The sequence below is a fragment of the Pongo abelii genome, chromosome 2, assembly GCF_028885655.2.
Source record: "Pongo abelii isolate AG06213 chromosome 2, NHGRI_mPonAbe1-v2.0_pri, whole genome shotgun sequence".
NCBI lineage: Eukaryota > Metazoa > Chordata > Mammalia > Primates > Hominidae > Pongo > Pongo abelii.
This window is the reverse complement of record NC_085928.1, coordinates 15,229,377-15,250,513: the sequence shown is the minus strand read 5'-3', so window position 1 is coordinate 15,250,513 and position 21,137 is coordinate 15,229,377. Positions and strand designations below refer to the sequence as shown.

The 21,137-nt window shown below is 38.9% G+C and overlaps 1 protein-coding gene across 3 annotated transcripts in view; it reads left to right on the top strand.

Annotated features, from left to right (window-relative positions):
* SLC49A4 (solute carrier family 49 member 4) overlaps positions 1–21,137 on the top strand; it is an 83,653-nt gene that overhangs the window by 14,718 nt on the left and 47,798 nt on the right. For all 3 annotated transcript variants that reach the window (XM_002813214.5, XM_054551399.2, XM_054551398.2), the window contains exon 3: positions 19,018–19,283. In XM_002813214.5, coding sequence (XP_002813260.1) covers positions 19,018–19,283 — 266 coding nt within the window. The remainder of the gene's footprint in view (positions 1–19,017; positions 19,284–21,137) is intronic.

Sequence of the window (21,137 nt, the reverse complement as noted above, 5' to 3'; positions counted from 1 at the left end):
AAAAGTTCAGAGATTGAATCTTTCATGAAAAGAGTGTATAAATTGAATTTTCAATCTTATGCATTCATCTATAAAGAATATAGGAGTATTAACCCCTTGAAATAAGACTTCATTTTGTAGTCTTTAAGCATATCTTTTAAGCAGTATTATTAACAATGCATGATGCAGCTGTTAAAATGAAAATGCTACAATTGGAACATGTATTTTCAACAAATCAGGTGTATAGCCATCACTTTTAAGCTTCAGTCTCCATCTGATGTTCCAGGGAAAGCCAGTGTTGAAACAAGCATTTACAAGTCTACGTTTTTGTGGCCTTGTTTCACTCAGAGCTTTTTGAGCCTTTGACCCAGCCTTTTGTAATGGCTCCCCTGCACCCTTGACTTCCTGTATCTTAGCTCCCTTAAGTATCAAGACATGAGAATAGCAGCATTCTGACAAGCTCTTCCTAATGGTGTTCTACTTATATATAGTATCAGTATTTATTTTATTTGCATAGTACCGATGAAAATTCAGGAAAAAATTACTTTGCCACTTTTCTCTTATAACATCTTAGATAAATAAGGAACTTGGAATAATAAATTATAAAGCATTTTTTCTTCTATGATCTAGAACCAAATAATACCCCAAAAAATTGTAAAAGCCATCACCCTATTGCAATGAGCGCTATTATTCTATAGTGTGAAATATTATTATATTGCTTTCCCAGTAAACAACTTAAGGACTTCTGGAGGGTGAACTTACAGTAAGTTGTATCTACTCTTAATCATAGGTGTATCCAGTGATTCCCATAACACATGCCATGTATATTTTTAAATTTTATTTTACATTCTGGGATGCATGTGCAGGATGTGCAGGTTTATTACATAGGTAAACATGTGCAACACATGCCACATTATCTTTCAATTCAGTGTAATTTTCATTAATATTAACAATACTTAATGTTTACCAACATGTATTAAATAGTTTGGCTCTAGTAAACATAGATTTTCTAGAAATATACTCCATTGTGAAATACTTTGCACCTGGCAGGATTATGTTTAAAATAACCCTAACAGAAAAAGGTGAATTGTTTAGTGAATGATTTAGTGACAGCTGTTTAGCTATCTGAATAAATAGGAAGAAGAACCTAGATCCCTCCCTTACCACTTAAGTAAATCCCAGCTGGATCAAAGACTTACATGTAAGTAATGAATCATAAAAGTATTAGAACATGACTGTTTTACAGAATCTGAGGGTGGAGAGGGCCTTCCAATTAAGACACAAGTCCCAGAAGCCATAAAAGAAAGCCTTAATATATTTGACTATGTAAAAATTTAGATTATCTTTATGATTGAATATACTATAAAACAAAGTCAAAGATAAGTTTTTTTAAATTTTTTTATTATTATTATACTTTAAGTTTTAGGGTACATGTGCACAATGTGCAGCTTAGTTACATATGTATACATGTGCATGCTGGTGTGCTGCACCCATTAACTCGCCATTTAGCATTAGGTTTATCTCCTAATGCTATCCCTCCCCTCTCCCCCCACCCCACAACAGTCCCCAGAGTGTGATGTTCCCCTTCCTGTGTCCATGTGTTCTCATTGTTCAATTCCCATCTATGAGTGAGAACATGCGGTGTTTGGTTTTTTGTCCTTGCGATAGTTTACTGAGAATGATGATTTCCAGTTTCATCCATGTGCCTACAAAGGACATGAACTCATCATTTTTTATGGCTGCATAGTATTCCGTGGTGTATATGTGCCACGTTTTCTTAATCCAGTCTATCATTGTTGGACATTCGAGTTGGTTCCAAGTCTTTGCTGTTGTGAATAGTGCCACAATAAACATACGTGTGCATGTGTCTTTATAGCAGCATGATTTATAGTCCTTTGGGTATATACCCAGTAATGGGATGGCTGGGTCAAATGGTATGTCTAGTTCTAGATCCCTGAGGAATTGCCACACTGACTTCCACGATGGTTGAACTAGTTTACAGTTCCACCAACAGTGTAAAAGTGTTCCTATTTCTCCACATCCTCTCCAGCACCTGTTGTTTCTTGACTTTTTAATGATCGCCATTCTAACTGGTGTGAGATGGTATCTCATTGTGGTTTTGATTTGCATTTCTCTGATGGTCGGTGATGATGAGCATTTTTCATGTGTCTTTTGGCTGCATAAATGTCTTCTTTTGAGAAGTGTCTATTCATATCCTTCACCCACTTTTTGATGGGGTTGTTTGTTTTTTTCTTGTATATTTGTTTGAGTTCATTGTAGATTCTGGATATTAGCCCTTTGTCAGATGAGTAGGTTGCAAAAATTTTCTCCCATTCTGTAGGTTGCCTGTTCACTCTGATGGTAGTTTCTTTTGCTGTGCAGAATCTCTTTAGTTTAATTAGATCCCATTTGTCAATTTTGGCTTTTGTTGCCATTGCTTTTGGTGTTTTAGACATGAAGTCTTTGCCCATGCCTGTGTCCTAAATGGTAATGCCTAGGTTTTCTTCTAGGGTTTTTATGGTTTTAGGTCTAACGTTTAAGTCTTTAATCCATCTTGAATTAATTTTTGTATAAGGTGTGAGGAAGGGATCCAGTTTCAGCTTTCTACATATGGCTAGCCAGTTTTCCCAGCACCATTTATTAAATAGGGAATCCTTTCCCCATTACTTGTTTTTCTCAGGTTTGTCAAAGATCAGATAGTTGTAGCTATGTGGCGTTATTTCTGAGGGCTCTGTTCTGTTCCATTGATCTATATCTCTGTTTTGGTACCAGTACCATGCTGTTTTGGTTACTGTAGCCTTGTAGTATAGTTTGAAGTCAGGTAGCATGATGCCTCCAGCTTTGTTCTTTTGGCTTAGGATTGACTTGGCGATGCAGGCTCTTTTTTGGTTCCATATGAACTTTAAAGTAGTTTTTTCCAATTTATAAACAGAATCAAAGACAAAAACCACATGATTATCTCAATAGATGCAGAAAAGGCCGTTGACAAAATTCAACAGCCCTTCATGCTAAAAACTCTCAATAAATTAGGTATTGATGGGACGTATCTCAAAATAATAAGAGCTATCTATGACAAACCCACAGCCAATATCATACTGAATGGGCAAAAACTGGAAGCATTCCCTTTGAAAACTGGCACAAGACAGGGATGCCCTCTCTCACCACTCCTATTCAACATAGTGTTGGAAGTTCTGGCCAGGGCAATTAGGCAGGAGAAGGAAATAAAGGGTATTCAATTAGGAAAAGAGGAAATCAAATTGTCCCTGTTTGCAGACGACATGATTGTATATCTAGAAAACCCCATTTTCTCAGCCCAAAATCTCGTTAAGCTGATAAGCAACTTCAGCAAAGTCTCAGGATACAAAATCAATGTACAAAAATCACAAGCATTCTTATGCACCAATAACAGACAGAGAGCCAAATCATGAGTGAACTCCCATTCACAATTGCTTCAAAGAGAATAAAATACTTAGGAATCCAACTTACAAGGGACGTGAAGGACCTCTTCAAGGAGAACTATAAACCACTGCTCAATGAAATAAAAGAGGATACAAACAAATGGAGAACATTCCATGCTCATGGGTAGGAAGAATCAATATCATGAAAATGGCCATACTGCTCAAGGTAATTTATAGATTCAATGCCATCCCCATCAAAAGATAAGTTAACTGGGAAATATTTGCAACAATAAGACAAATGAGTAATTCCTTAGTTCTTTGAAATCAATAAGAAAAATAGCAACTCAATAGGAAAATAGGTAATGGATATGAGCAAGCAATGACAGAAGTTGAAATATAAATGGCATAAACTCAAGAGAAGTTCAAGAGAATTCTTTCTTGAGAATTCGAGAGAACTCAGGAGAATATTCAACTTTCATTGTAATTAAATAAATGAAAATTAAAATAGCAGACAGATGTCTATTTACTGGCAAAGACGAAAAAAACTGATAATGTGCTGTGCCTGAGATATGGGGAAAAACAGGCTGTGCTGATGTGTGAGCAGTTTGGGGCATCATCCTATTTGGAGGGCACTTTGTCAGTATTTACCAGATTCAAATATACATGTCCTTTAACCTACACCTATATTTGCACTTATAGAAAATTAGCCCACATATAAAGCTCTATCAGTTTGCAAGAATTACCATGTTTGTGCAGCTTTGCTTGTAATAGCAGAAGGCTGGATGTAACCCTGATGCCTTCAGCAGACAACTGATTATGATGCAAGTATATCATGGAATCAAATTGCACTGTGAAAACGAAGTAAAAGTCCTATAAGTGCTAATATGAAAATATCTCCAAAGTATATTGTTGAGTTAAAAGGCAAACTTTAGAATATTATGTTTGGTATATTCTTACTTAGAAAAAAAATGGGAAGGGTATCATTGGTTTTTTCTGGGGAGAGCATCCGAGGAGTAGAAGTCTGAGGTGGAAAGGACATTTACTTTTTATTTTTTACTACTTTTGGGAATTTTTTTAAAAATTTTATTATTATTATACTTTAAGTTTTATGGTACATGTGCACAATGTGCGGGTTTGTTACATATGTATACATCGCAAGGACAAAAAACCAAACACTGCATGTTCTCACTCATAGGTGGGAATTGAACAATGAGAACACATGGACACAGGAAGGGGAACTTTTGGGAATATTTTTACCATGTGCATATATTACCTTTTTTTTTTTTTTGGAGACACTCTGTTGCCCAGGCTGGAGTGTGGTGGTGTGATCATAGCTTATTGCAGCCTCAAACTCCTAGGCTCAAGGGATCCTCCTGCCTCAGCCTCTCATGTAGCTGGGACTACAGGCATGTGCCGTCACACCTGGCTAGTTTTTAAATTTTTTGTAGAGACAGAGTCCCACTATTTTGCCTGAGTTGGTCTCAAATTCTGGGCTCAAGTGATCCTCCCACCTTAGCCTCCCAAAGTGCTGGGATTACAGGTGTGGGCCACCGCACCTAGACTATATTACCTTTTTAACTGAAAGCACTAGCTAAGTAAAACTAAAATCACCACCTCAGAGCCTTAATAATAAGAAAAGTAAAGAGAAGGAAGGGTTATATATAAATTTGCCCAGCATAGGAATGTAAATCTTTTGATGTAAAAATGAGCAATTGGTAGATTTAAGAGCTAAGACTCTTCTCAGTAAAATACAAAAGATTCAGATTCCCCTATATCAGTGTCTTCTAAAATATAATTCACAGACTACCTGCTTATTAAAATACAGATCCCTGGGCCCCAAGCCAGTCCCACGTAGTTAGGCTCTTGAGTGAACCCTGAGAATGAGCAGTTTTAACAAGCTCTTTTAGTTAGTGTTATACTCATTTAAATTTGAGAACTACTTTCCTAGTTCCCTAGTCTTATACTCATTTAAATTTGAAAACTACCTCCCATCTTCACTTTAAATAGTAATTGATTAAGCAAATAGCTTTATGCTTGTCCATCCTACAATATAATCACACAATACATTTAATGTCTTATTTTAAAGCAGATTAAGGATTAGCCTCTATTTAATAAATCTATTTGCCTTAATTTGACTCTTAAAACTCAAGGAAACTCAAGGCAAGTAAAACTCATCACTATTTCTGCATAGTGGTCAGATGGACTTCAGATAAGAAAGATTTGTAAGAAAAGATAACCAGTCATGATAAGCATTTAAGAGGGGAAAAAAGGGCGTAAAAAGGTGTGTAAAGGCAGGGCGTGATGGCTCATGCCTATAATCCCAGTACTTTGGGAGGTCAAGGTGGGCGGATCACCTGAGGTCAGGAGTTTAAGACTAGCCTGGCCAACCTAGTGAAATCTAGTCTCTACTAAAAATACAAAAATTAGCCAGGCATGGAGGCGCTTGCCTGTAATCCCAGCTACTCGGGAGGCTGAGGCAGGAGAATCCGGGAGGTGGAGGTTGCAGTGAGCTGAGATTGCACAACTGCACTCTACCCTGGGCGATAGAGCGAGACTCTGTCTCCAAAAAAAAAAAAAAAGGTGTGTAAAATTGTCTTTAGAGTTTTGGAAAATTCTTTTTTTAACCTTTTTGTTGTTTTTGAAATATGGTTATTTCTGAGATGTTTTTTCCAAGGGCCCACAATGTCATTTATGAATTTTTTATTGACTTTTTTCTTGTTCAGTGCATCATACAGAGAAGTATATACAACATACATGTGTATCATCAGACTGATACCCATGTAGCCGTCACTCAGCCCAGACTCCAGAAGTCTCCTGCATGCCCCTTCCTGCTCATAATCCTCTCTCTCCCTCCTGTATATCATCACAATCATGAATGGATAGAATTTTCAAAGTAGACTGAGTTGAAATTTATCAAAACCTATTGCAAATGTTTATTCTTTTCTTTGAAATAAGGATTTGCCTTAGATTTGTTTTCCCCTTAATACCAAAGGGACAAACAATTACAACTTTATCTGCAACAAAATGATTAGAGGAACAAAATATGCTAGAGGCAGATGTTGATAACAATTTAACATATAATTTAAAAAATCAGTAGGATTATTTGAAAAATCATATTTTATTAAATAGAAGTTTATGTATTTTTGCAAATTCATTACATATTAGTTTAAAAAAATGAATCCTTTGCACCATGCATTAAAACATATTCCTGATGGATTGGAGAGCTGTGTATTTAAAATGAGACAGGATAAGGGAAAATGAATCTTAAAGACATTGCTTTATTTCCCAAGCATAAAAACAATGAAAGTGGTGGCTCACACCTGTAATCACAGCAGTTTAGGAGGCCAAGGCAGGTGGATCACTTGAGGCCAGGAGTTCAAGACCAGCATGGCCAACATGATGAAACCTCGTCTCTACTAAAAATACAAAAATTACCCAGGCATGGTGCATTCCTGTAATCCCAGCTACTTGGGAGGCTGAGGCATGAGAATCACTTGAACCTGGGAGGCGGATGTTACAGTGAGCCGAGATTGTGCCACTGCACTCCAGCCTGGGCCACAGAGCAAGACCCTGTCTCAGAAACAAACAAACACAAATCACAAAGGGAAAGATTTGTGATTTGGGTTTTCAGGTTAGAGTTAAGCTAACATTTTGACAACATTTTCCAGCTTTATGCTTCAAAACAGATTATAAAATTGAAATGCAAACTGGGAGAAATATGTGTTGCAAATATAATAGATAACTTATAAGTAACATAAGCATTTTTGAAAATTGAATAGAAAAATGGACATAGTAGACATGGCTAACAATTGTTGATTCTCAGATTTCATCATTTAAGTTTATAATTGAACAGTCAACATTTATTGACAGCATATGTATATGTTAGTATCAGTAAAGTACAGACTGAGCTGTGTAACAAAGAAACCAAAAATATTGAGACTCAATAAGGTAGAAGTTCATTTTTCTCTCAAGGAACAATCTAAAACAAGCTTGTCCAATCTGTGGCATGCACGCGGCCCAGAATGGCTTTGAAAGTGGCCCAAAACAAATTTGTAAACTTTCTTAAAACATGAGATTTTTTTGTGTGACTTTTTTTTTTCTTTTAGCTCATCAGCTGTCATTCGTGTTAGTATATTTTATGTGTGGCCCAAGGCAGTTCTTCTTCTTCCAGTGTGGCCCAGGGAATCCAAAAGATTGGACACCCCTGGTCTAAATGATAGTGGGCTATTCAGGGGAAGTAGGCAGCTTTGTTCTGAAAGGTCCTCCAGGACCTAAGCCCCTTCTCTGTTGTTGCTCCAGCATCTCCTAGGGTGATATTATTGTCTGTATCATGCTGTCATTCCAGCCCACTGGAGGGGAAGTGGGATATCCAAGGCAGGTGACTGCATCTTCTTTTTTGAGACGGAGTCTCACTCTGTCACCCAGGCTGGAGTGCAGTGGCATGATCTTGGCTCACTGCAACCTCCACTCCCCGGATTCAAGCAATTCTCCTGCCTCAGCCTCCTGAGTAACTAGGATTACAGGCACCTGCCACCATGCCCTGCTAATTTTTGTATTTTTAGTAGAGATGGGGCTATTTATGTTGGCCAGGCTTGTCTTGAACTCCTGGCCTCAAGTAATCTGCCTGCCTCGGCCTCTCAAAGTGCTGGGATTACAGATGTGGGCCCCCATGCCTGGGCTGTTTGTGTCATTTCTAGCCATATCTCATTGGTTGCAGACTTAAAACTTGGCCACATGGATCTGGAAGAGAGGTTGGAAAAGTAGCTCAGCAGCAATATATGTAGTTAAACTCAAGGACGCCATGCCAAAACAAAGAAAGGGAGAATAAATAGGCAGAGACAGGAGTCTCTGCTGTCAGATGCCTCCATGTGTCCATGCGCTCCCCTCTTCCCATGCAGAGAACATATTCATCCTTCTTCAATGGAGAAAACTCAAAGTCCTGTCCAGTTAGTGCATCCAACTCAAAATCCAGAATCTCTGGGCTCTATCAGATCTTTGTGGCTTTCTGAGAGTAATTTCTTTGATTATCGCTTGTGGCTTTTGGCTTTGTCCTCTGGAAGGCTCTTTTTTTGTTCTTTATTCCCAGTGACCACACCTGAAGTGGTTGTTGGACATTTCACTTTCTGCTTGATGCTGATTTGGGAACCTGAAGATTACTTTAGGGATCAAGCAGTCTTAAACCTTGGTAGAAGTGTTTTGTAGTATCTTGGCAATACGCTTCCCTCAAATGCTTAATAGTCTTTTGGTCTATTTACATCAGGTAGGTTCCATGGAAATGTAGCCATGCCAAAATATTTCACCTTCTGCTTATGGTTCTTATACCTGTTGAATCTCGTCTTTCCTTTACCAGCTTGGGTACCCATCCCAGATTTTCTCAATTTAGTAGTAGCCACCTTGATGCCATCTGAAAAACGTAGGCCTAGGAAGGAAAATATCACCCTTAACCTAATTTTTGCTGCTTGACTGGCTCTGAAGCACATTTTATTTCCTGCTATTTGGATTCAGAAGCAACCTGAGGCTTCAAATTTCTGGATTCTCATTAAATTTATATTGCAGGCCTCAGGCAGAGAAACTCCCTTAGCAGAGCTCTTGTCCCTTCCATCTCTGCTTGCAAACCAGCTAATTCTTTATATCTCTCTTGTGCCATCCTAAACTCAGTAAGGAGCAAGAAACAGAGTAATGTTCTGATTTTTTTCCAGCAAATCCCAGGTCATCACAAGCAGTGGTCTTGCTGCGGCCACAGGTCACCTGCCTTTTCTGCCTACAGCCTGACAACTAAGTCAGTGCCAATATGTTGTGCCTTTGTGAATGCAGCACCCCAATTCTTGAGCTAATTTCTCAATTAGAGGACAAATTAAGTTGCTATAATGAGGAGATCTCAAAATAGCGTGGTTCAAACAAGACAGTATTTCTTTCTTATTATTAGTCCAGAGTAAGCAGGTGGGCCAGGGCAGGTAGCAGTTCTGATCTATGAGGTTGTCTAGGGACCTGGGTTCCCTATATCTTGTTACCTTCTCCCCAGGGAGATGACCTTGACAGTATAGTCAACAGCCAGTTCATCAGCACAGTGATCACTTTGCACCCACAGGAAGAAGCAGAGCAGGGAGAACAGTTCTGTCTTCATGGAGGTGACCTTGAGGTCCTCCTGCTCTAATCTCATTGGCCTGAACTTAGTAATGACAAGGCCCCAGCTATCTGTGAGGGGTGCTTTTACTCCTGCAAAAACTTAAGGTCCTCTGTAACTAGAAGGAAAACAGAATGACCCTTGGGTAATAGTTAATCATCTCTACTACAGGCAAATTGGCTACCTATTTGGGAGGAAAAGACCATTTTATATTCTCATGTCATATGATGTATCAAAATAAATTCAAATAAACAAAATGGTTAAATATTTAGCTGAGAAACAATATATGGGGGTATTTATCTGATCTCCACATGGGAAAGATATTTTTTCCAAGCATGAAAATAAAGGAAAATCGTAAAGAGAAAGGTAGATAGATTTGAGGAAGAAGAAGTCAGAGAAGTGTTTTCTTGCCTCTTCCAGCAACTGCAGTTGCTGCCTTTGAAAACAGAGGAAGGGGGCCCTGAGCCAACGAATGCAGGTGGCCACTACAAGCTGGAAAATCAGGGAAACAGATTCTCTTCTAGAACCTCTTGAAAGGAACCCAGCCCTGCCAACACCTTGATTTTAGCCCTAGAGTCCCATGTTGGACTTCTGATTTATGGAACTGTAAGATGACACATTTGTATTATTTTAACCACTAAGTTTGTGGTAATTTGTTATAACAGGACTAGGAAACTAATCACCAAGTTTTGCATGTATGTGTGTGTGAGACAGAGAGAGAGAGAGTGTATGTGTGTGTGTATTTTTTTTTATTTATTTATTTATTGTTTGTTTGTTTTTTTTGTTTGAGATGGAGTCTCATTCTGTCACCCAGGCAATTGTGGCTCACTGCAGCCTCGATCTCCTGAGCTCAAGCAATCCTCCTACCTGAGCTTCACAAGTACCTGGAACTACAGGCATGTGCCACCACACCCAACTAATTTTTTTTTTTTTTTGTAGAGACAGTGTTTCACTATGTTGCCCAGGCTGGTCTCAAACTCCTGGGCTCACATGATCCACCTGCCCTGGCCTCCCAAAGTGCTAGGATTACAGGTGTGCACCACCTTGCCCAGTGTGTATGTATCTTTAAATAGTGATACTCTGTGCTGATGAAGCAGACACTGTCAGCTACTACTGATGGGAATGTAAATTACTACTAACCCTCCTGAAAAACAGTTTGCGAGTATATTTCCTAAGATCTAGAGTGTTCACACATTTTAACTAACTGACCCTAAATAAATAATTTTGAAAGTAGCTAATATTCACATACAAAGATTGTCACACCAGCATTATTAATATTAGCAAATAAGTTGTTGGAAACAACTGTCCAACATTAGGAAAATGGTTAAATGAGATTTTATATATCTGTATAATATAATATCACAAAACCATTAACAATTATTATAAAGAATAATGAAATGAGAAAATACTTGATAGACCATAAAATGACTTAGTGCATAAGCTGTATATTCAGTATAGTATCTGTGGTTACCTATGTATGATTAAGTATTGATTGATCAAGAGAGTGAGAGACGCATTAGGGAAAAAACTGAAAGAAGAAAAGACTGGAAAATCAAAGTATTAGTAGTGGTTGTCTGAATTGGGGTATTCCATTTATAGATGATATTTTTCTTCTTTATGCATTTCTTTTCAAAATTTTCTACTATGAATATGTATTAATATATACTTTTAAACAAAAAGACAAAATAAAAGTTATGTGACAAGAAACAAGGAATGAAACAAAATGAGGGGAGGTAGACATCTTTCAGACCAGGACTAAGACCATTTTTCCCTTGTGCATTGCTGAGAGATTATTGTATATAACCTTAATAAAAATCTTGTGAGAGAAACTGGGCTTGTTGACTCACACTTGTAATCCCAGCACTTTGGAAGGCTGAGGTGGGTGGATTGCTTGAGGCCAGGAGTTCAAGAGCAGCCTGGCTAACATGGTGAAACCCTGTCTCTACTAAAAATATAAAAATTAACCGGGCATGGTGGGGTGTGCCTGTAGTCCCAGCTACTCAGGAGGTGAGGCAGGAAAATAGTTTGAACCCAGGAGACAGAGGTTGCAGAGAGCTGAAATCACACCACTACACCCCAGCTTGAGCAACAGAGTGAGTGAGATTCCATCCCCCCCCACCAAAAAAAAAAAAAGAAAATCTTGTGAGAGACCAGCCTCTGTGGCTTACGCCTATAATCCTAGCACTTTGGGAGGCCAAGGCAGGAGGATCACTTGAGGCCAGGAGGACTAGCCTGGGTAACATAGCAAGACCCTGTCTCTACAAAAAATTTAAAAATTAGGTGTGCTAGTCTGTGCCTGTAGTCCCAGCTACTTGAGAGGGCTGAAGTGGGAGGATCACTTGAGCCCAGAGGTCAAGGCTGCAGTGAGCTGCCTTCGCGCCACTGCAGTCCAGCCTGGGAGACAGAGGAAGACCCTGCCTCAAAAAAAAAAAAAAGAAATCCTGTGAGACAGAAAGTATCTTTGGAGAAATTGAAACAGAAAGAGAATGTGATTTTCTAAAGATTATATGGTTAATAAATTTAGCTAAGACTAGAAGCTAAGCCCTGTGATAGCTAATCTAATATTATTTTCACTGTATTTTTTAATGTATTTTCTATAGCTGGTACTTGACAAGTTATTAAAAGCTTCTTCAGGGCCAAGACTGTAATGCTCATCTTCATATTCCCTTTAGTGCCTAGCTGCAGATGCCTTGACCATAGCAGCTACTCAATAGATATTTTTAATTGAATCATTATTGACCAAAATTAGTAAAGGATACAAAAATAAAATAGATTTTTATGAAAGAAAACTGAGGCTGTGATACCAAAGTTTTTGGAAGGCTCATTACTTTTCCACCACCACCTCTATTTCTCTTTTCCTGTCTTCCTTTTTCCTGTAGTTAATTCATAACATCTCTAACCCTCTTTATTGCCCACCTTTTCTGGGGCTAAATAAAGGAAAATTATTTCCAGCACTTTTGCCATTTTCAACATCAAAAAAAATCCTATAAACACATGACTTTTTTTAAAAGGTTTTTTTTTTTAAAGAATATGAGCTAAGAGTTTATTTTGATATGGCATAATTAGGAATTGGGAGAAAGTTTCTGAACTATTGACATATTGAGTTTTGGAGGTAAGTATTTTTATGTATTCTAAATTACTTCATGTTAAAAATATATAGAATTTAAATCCTGAATACCAGGATAGCACTGAGGAACTATCTGCCAGATTTCTAAAAAGCCAACTCGAATGTTAGCATCAGTGTTAGTCATAATAAACTAGAGGTTTATAAAGTAGATTTATGAACAGAATAAAAATATTCTGTACTGTGTGCCTTTGGATTTAAGGAACATTGGATTTTCTTAACAATCAGTAATTTTTTTATTATTAACAGAGAACCTTCAGAATGGGATCATGTGAGAGAGTAGAGATTTGTGAACTGATGAAATTAGCTATAATTTTGATTTCTAGTTCTGGCTGAGCCATTAGCTAGTTGTATGACTGGAGCTCCCTCCAATACTTTTTAAAGAAAGGAAAGTTATAAAATTATAAATGTGATTTTACATGTGTTATTAACTTTCTGGAAGGGGTTGGGTTATCTAGGTGAGGTCTGAAGTCACTTCCAGCTCTAAAGATTTTAATTCTGAAACATCATATTATTTAAGTAGAAATAATTTGGGAGTCATAGGTATTTCTTCCAGGATATCAGAAAGCAAAAGGTTAGGATACCAGAGTATTAAATGCAAACGAAAATGTCAAGTGCATTAGAAGATGTGAACTGTAGATCTTCAATTTGAACTTCAGCTATTGGCATTTGTCTGAAAAGCTATATATATTCAATTTGTCAATTGAATGATATAGAAAGAAATGCAGCTGTGCACCAGCGCTATCCCACGTGCCCCTGCAGGCATTGTCTTCTGTGGGCAGGGGCACTAATTGAGGGCAGTGGGACTCTGCAGTGCACCTGGGGCTGAGCCTGGCTGGGTCCTCTCCTATTCCTGCCACAGGCTAGCAGTCTCAGCAGTGCTGATGCTAGTGGGCAGCACCAGGTCTCCCTCCCTCGTCTCTACCATCCCTGCTCTGCCAGTGCAGGAGAAGTTCCTCTCTGATATGGTTTGGCTGTGTCCCCACCCAAATCTCATCCTGAACTGTAGTTCCCATAATCCCCACATGTTGTGGGAGAGACCTGGTGGGAGGTAATTGAATCGGGGGTGGTTACCCCCATGCTGCTGTTCTTGTGATAGTGAGTGAGTCTTGTGAGATCTGATGGTTTTATAAAGGGCAGTTCCCCTGCACACACTGTCTTGCCAGCCGCCTTCACTTTCCACCATGATTCTGAGGCCTCCCAGCCATGTGGAACTGTGAGTCCATTAAACTTCTTTTTCTTTATAAATTACTCAGTCTCAGATATGTCTTTATTAGCAGCAGAGAATGGACTAATATACCCTCTCTCATCCACTTTTCCATCTGGCTTGGGACAGAATGAGCCAGGCTCGAGAAGTAGACAGAGGCTAGGTAAGGAGGAAGAAAAGGGAAAAGGAGAAAGACTTCAGAGAGGAGGGAAGAAAAGGGAGTTGGGGGCCGTGGTTTGGGAGGTGGATGGAGAAACAGGAGAGAGTTAAGGAGTCAGTATGAGGAGACTGGGCTGAAGGAGGAGGCACACATCTGCTTCCTGACAGATCTCTCACAGCTTGACCTGCAGAGGTGCAAGAGAAATGCAGTCCATTAACTGTGAGGATGCACCTGCTTTCATCAGGTGTGGAGTTTCAGGTAAGGAAGCAAGAGTCAGACCCCTTGAATTAACTAGTCCATTGCTGGACAACTGCCTTTCTGCTTCAGAGCTTATTGCCCAGAAGACAAAACTGCCTCCTCACATTCCTAACTTCTGCCCACCCTTCCCAAGTCCACTGTGCTTAAGACAGTTATGTCACGTTGGCCTTGCTTTTAAAACACCCTAAAACATCTTTTTTTTAAAAGCCTTATTTTGAGAATATTTGTTAGTCATCTTGTTTTTTGTATTACTGAATTTAAACTTGTTAAAATTTATCAACAGAACTGATCTGATGTATGCATTTGGATAACTTTGTGAAGTTTTGGAAACGCAGTTATAGTCGCATATTTCAGTGACTGCACGTCCCTGTACTGGGCCCAGTCTGTGAGTTTCCAAGAGCATCCCCACTGCCTTAGCGCTATGGGAGTGAGGCCTGTGGGGACTGCCGCCATGATCGACCTACAAGGACCTTAACTTTTACCTAGCAAAACAAAACTGAGGCATGTAATGATGACAAACAATTAATATTAAACTGTGTGGTTGACTTCACTGTACTGAAGATTGTGAATCCCCCTCTTTCGTTTTTCTTTGTCGTTTTTAATAGTCAGCCCAGATCAATAGGTATTAGTTTCTGAAAGCCAGCTTCTTTCATAAGTGCTTGGAAAGCATTAGGATAATCGTGAGTTGCATTTTATCTTTTAATGTGTGAAAGTGGAGAGACTTTTTAGTTCAGACTGTTCATTTAAGCTGGATGTTTTTTCTTTTCATTTCACTTCACTAAGCTTAAATACCTAATTTTTATTCGTGCATCTGTTTCTTCTAGAAATAGTCTAAATCTAGATTTCGATTTCCTCATGAGTCTGACTTCCATGCTGAACACTCACTCCACTGAAACTGCTTCTACTTAGCCCACAAATGACCTCTTCTTTGCTGAATCTGGTGGTTACATTTCAGTTATTATAAACGATCTTTCTGTTTGATGTGATGTTGTTGACCACTTGCTCTTATGTTCTTGGAACTCGTCTCTCCATAGTTGCCGTGATACTAGTCTTTCCTCTTTTACTTTATTTCTGCCTTATAATGGCTCCTTCTCAGTCATCTTGCTTGACTCCCATTCCTCTATTTTTAAAATGTTGTTATTCTCCAGTGTTTCTTCCCCAACCCAGTCCACCTACAATTTATATTTCTCAGCTCAGACTGCTTTTCTTGGCTTCTGGCCTGTATTAGCCACATGTTAGATGTTTGCACAGAGTTATGGGTGCCCTCCAGTATCCACCCCCTCTCCTGGCCATGTATATTGTATTACCTTAACGGTTCTCCAGACCATCCGTCCTCCACCTCCCCACTGTGTTGCCAGTACCACTTTAAACCATGCCATAGAGTCCCTGTCCTGGATTCCATGCCTGAGGGTGTCCCATTCTGGCTTTCTTTCAGCCTTGCCCTTCCATGTGGGATGAGGATTTCATAGGGCCAAGGGATGTGCACACCCTGCCCTCTACCCTCTAGTCTTATGCACTAGCTACACAAGACCCCAGAAACAGGCCTTACAACAAGCCTCTTTCCCAGGCCTGCTCTTCCAAGAGTAGGCTGCATCCCTGCTGTGTACTTCCTAGGCCTAAGGGATAGCTAAGGGGCAGCTGTTTGGAGGGGATAGTTGGAGCTTAGATGGAGTTGGACCTTCAGCTCCACATGCATATATGCAAAGCCCTGATATATAGGCCAGGGCCAGAGGTCAGAAGAGAAGAAGGACATGCAGAGACCTCCGTCTGTACTCTTGTCATAGGCAGCATAAGCATAGGGCCAGGCCTAACTGTTGCCTTCTTTTTCTTTATATTCCTGCTACAGTGCTGGTATCACTGTACTTTTAGGGATTCTTAAGGGCAAGGGCTTTAGCTTTTTAATTTTACATTCTCATTTGCCTGTCACAGTGCCTACCCAACACATGGTGACTACTCAATATATGTTTGTTGAATTAAGTAATAAATGCATAGTTACCATTTTATAATTATTTTATTTCCTTTATTATCATTTTTAGAGGTTATGGTAATGTTCATATGATTTTATGATGTCTTACGGTCAATATTTTTCCAGAAAAAATATATCTCTAATTTGCATTCCTATTAAATGGAAAAATTAGACTTAATGTATAAAGCAGAATTTTATTTTTAAATATCTTTTTACAAATTTATTTCCTAAAATGATGTTTGTTAATGGTAGGTGGTAGAAAATAGTGTCAGGCAAACATGAAAATCTTGATATTACAGATTACTGTAACATCACAGTCCCCAGGACAACAGTGCTTCTGACCAGTTATAACACATTAGAAGCTGCTGAACCCTGAGGGACGCTAGGATATAAGTGTCAGGAGGAGCAGGACTAAGTTCTGGAAAACTACAAAGTGCTGGGAGGAGTGGGACTGGGTTTCCCTGCCAGGTTTCTCATGAATTCAGAGGATAACTAGTTCTCCTACTGAGCTTGTTTATGAAGAGTGTATGTATGATGACTTTTAATGCAAAAGCATGCAATTATCTAAAATTGGAGTAACTTCACAACACCACATAAGCTTATTTTAATTCCTGAGATGGTTTTTAACTAAAACTTATATACCCTAGATTGGCCTCCCAAGTTCAAGGACCTTTAAACCAGGAACCCATCTGAAGTGTCCCTGGTGCTATTCCTTCTTTGGATACTACTTTAACACATACTGTATCATAGTGAGACAAAATCTCGCTCTGTCACCCAGGCTGTAGTGCAATGGCACAATCTCTGTTCACTGCAACCTCTGCCTCCCAAGCTCAAGCAATTCTCGTGCCTCATCCTTCTGAGTAGCTGGGATTACAGGCATGCGTCACCATGCCCAGCTAATTTTTGTATTTTTAGAGGAGGTGGGGTTTTGTCATATTGGCCAGGCTGGTCTTGAACTCCTGGCCTCAAGTGATCCACCCACTTCGGCCTCCCAAAGTGCTGGGGTTACAGGCATGAGCCACTGTTCCCAGCCAGGAGTCCTGCTTTCTTATCAGTCTTTTTGTTTGTTTGTTTTTGATTTATTTCTTCCATGTTCTCCTTCTACCCTTAACATTTTTAGACATAGTAAAGTTTACTCATTCCAAGCCTTCTAGTTGACATGGGTCTAATACCTCATTAAAAGTATCAAATATCAAAGCAGTTACTTTATGGGTCATCACACACTGTCTCATTGTTGTGCCATCACATGCAATGATTAAAACCACTTAATGACGTTATTGCTGGAACATTTCTGTGATAAAATTGCTGCGGGACAGCTTTGGTTCCACTGGCTTTTGGAGGAAGTAAACAGTTTAAATTGTTTCTGTCATCTGGAAAATAATTCCCCTTACACAGAGAGATTTTTAAATGTCTTGAGTTTTTTAAATATAGTAATATCAATGACACTTGGAGCTATGTTGCCTTCATATAATTTTTCCAACATAACGAAGCTATGGGCAGCCCTAATTCACATATTTCACTTCCCACTCACTTCTGTTTCTACATTAGGGCCCTTCCTCTCCCCATGTGCCTGTTTATTTTTCTCTTCTGCATTCAGCAAACTTTTTTTTCTAACTGGCTTAAGATGGCAGTTTAAAAAAAAAAAAAAGAGGATTTGAGACGCACATAGTGCTTAGAAAGCAAAACAAGCAGAAGAAAAAGATGAGTTCATATCATGAAAATGTCACATGTACTGTCCCTTCCCTTTCCTCTACCTCCAGGGCAAGAGAGGTTGACACGTCTCCCTTTCTTGTCTATGCTTTCTTTGGACTTCTGGCCTCTTTTCTACTTCAAGGCAGCTCTCAAATGTGAACGTGTATATTGGGGGTGAGGGAGTAATGGGAGAAAAGAGTTGATCAACAAGGAACAGGAGTGCTAAGTAGAATATTGGGAAAAGGTCAGCAAGAGAACAAATGGAATGGAAAAAAGAAACTGCTTTTCATTAATCCTTACAATTAAAGTCAGAATTAGAGTATGAGAACTGGAAGGGACTTAGTGGTCCTGTCATTACAGTACCCTAACCTAACAGATGCTCCATAAATGCATATTCAACTTCAACTGGTCTCCTCATTTCACAAGGGAAGAAATGGAACCCCACAAAGTTAGGTATTGTTCAGGGCTAGCTCTGAGCTCAGCTGGAACCCAGGTCCTCCGGTTCCTCAACTACCTTTTCTATTAGAAGATATTTTAATGAGTCTTTCATTTTTTGTATTTCCACCATTTGGCAAAGAGTGGGTATGAAATGTTGAGCTCAACTATAAGGCTGGTGGCACTTAGTAGGTCTGTTAATGAGTGGCAGTCTAGTAGAAGGAGTGTGGATTTTGGAATCAGACCTGGATCTAAACTTCAGCTCTGCCTGTCAGCACTTGGGCAAGTTTCTTAATCTTTCCAAACCTAGGATTTTTCATCTCAGTAAATGGGGATCATAATAGCTACCACTTAGTGTTGTTATAACAACTAAATGAAGCAAGGTTCTAAGTACTTACAAGAAGTACTTAGTTTGATGTGTGGCACAAATCACAGGTCACAGTAAATATTTGTGAAATGAATAAATGGTAACTATTACTGTGTTTGATCTCCCTCATAGGGAGTCAACATACCTGTTTTAGAAGGTAAATCAACATGTCTTTTAGGCATGTCATATTCTTTACAGATACGTATACATATTGCCATAGTTAAAAACTGCTGTTTGGCTCATTTCTTTTTGTCTTAGAAAATGCCTATTTCAAATACCTCACAGCCTTTTAATTTTTAAATTCCAGATTAATTCATGGAGGACAGATGTTAAATGGATTGGCAGGTCCAACTGTAATGAATGCAGCACCATTTCTCTCCACGACGTGGTTTTCTGCAGATGAAAGGGCCACAGCCACAGCTATTGCATCAATGCTCAGTTATCTTGGGGGAGCATGTGCATTTTTAGCTGGACCACTTGTTGTTCCAGCTCCCAATGGGACATCACCTCTTCTTGCTGCAGAGAGCAGCAGGGCGCATATTAAAGATCGCATAGAGGCTGTGTTATATGCAGGTAATTTGAAGTTTATTTCTTCTTGTTATACTTTGTCTTTTATCTCAATCATCTTCACTCTACTTTTTGTATAGCAGATACCTTCATATGAAATACTTGAGAGGACTAATATGTAAATTTACATACACTGTGCATTCCTTGTCATATGATATAGAGATGCTTAATTAAAACTTAACACCCTTCCTAGGAAGTTAAATTTTAAATTTATTATTGCCACATGGAGGGGTATTTCTTAATTTTAGTCTTTTCATCTATTTACGGTTAAGCACTGTATAACACATTTTCTGTGTCCTCTCTAGATATCTTCTCAGGATATAAAACGTTGTGACTGACAATAACCTTTTGTTAAACATCTATCTGTTGGTAGATGTTAAGCCCATTTTCTCCCTTGTAGTTTCTCCATTATTAGCCATGTTCTGTAACCTTATTTACCTTGATCATCTACAGTTTATCCTCATTTCCTACTCTCTGTATGTTTAGTCTGTTATCAGGGATACTGACCTTTCTAAAATATTCTTTGAATTATTTTATTTCTAGAGCCAAGCCCTGGTCCACTCTTATAGTATAGTCTCCTACAGATTTTCATAGATATAGCCCCTCTTGCCATATCCCTGTTTATTATTTCCTCTGCATTCAGAACACTTTTTGTGGGTGTTTACTATATGCCAAACACTGTGCTAAGCACTAGGAATTGGTAAGGTCAATGATGAGACAATTATAATACAAATAAAGATATACAGAGGTTGGGAGACCTAACTTGCCTTGGTTTGTAGGGAAGTTGAGGGGGCAGGAAAGGCTTCAACAAGAATGTAATAATTAAAGTTAAGAATTTTGTAGGAGTTCACCAAGTGTTTGAGTGGTTAGTGTATTCCATACAGAGGGAACAGTAACTGCAAAGGCAGGGAAGGTATGAGAGAGCTCAGTATGTCTAGGGAACTGCAAGTAATTGAGTATGGCTGGAGTGGTGTAAATGTTTGTGTTTGGGTATGGGTGACAAGTGGCAGAAAATGAGACTGGAATGATAAGGGACCCAATTATACTGAACCTTGTTTTAACTTTTTTGTTCACTTATCAATTTCACAAACATGTTTTGAACACCTATGTATCTGTCACTATGCGAGTCACTGAGATAGGCATGGTTCCTGGTGTAACAGAACTTACAATGTCCTGAATGATACAGACAGGTAAACAGTTGTAAAATAGAGCAGTGAGTATTATAAACCAAAGGCCTACAATTGCTCTGAGAGCTCGAAGAAGGAGCACCTAACCCAGATTTTGGAGGTAAAGTAGAGCTTCCTGGAGATGCAGCTTCTAAATCAGAGCCTGAGGAATGAGAGAACAATGGTTAAATATAGTAGGCAGGAAGATTGCACTATAGAGAGGAAACTTAAAGGAGAAGCCCAGTGAAGGGAGACACCCTGGTACATTCAAGCCCAGAGTGGCTTAGATCTAGTGAGAGTACTAGTAGGTGAAGCTAGAGAGGAAAGCAAGCCCCACGCAAACCTTCTAAGCAGGCCTTAAGGGTTTAAGATTCACCACATTGCAGGCAAAGGCCACACTCTGAAGAACTGTACGTCAGAGAGTTATTTGATGACATTTACATTTCAAAATATGGTTTAGAAGGATTAAAACTGAAAGCAAGGGTAGCAGCAGTATATAAAGCATTTCACCTCCTTTACACAACTTATTCCTTTTAAAGAAAAAATTAAAATGTAAAAATGAGTAAATAAAACTGAACTCAGGTGAAACATAAGTTTTAAACTTTATTTTGGTCATGTTATTATTTTTATTGAAAACCTAAACAATGATTGTATTTTTTACATGATGTTAAGCACTGTTAAGCATGTATCAATG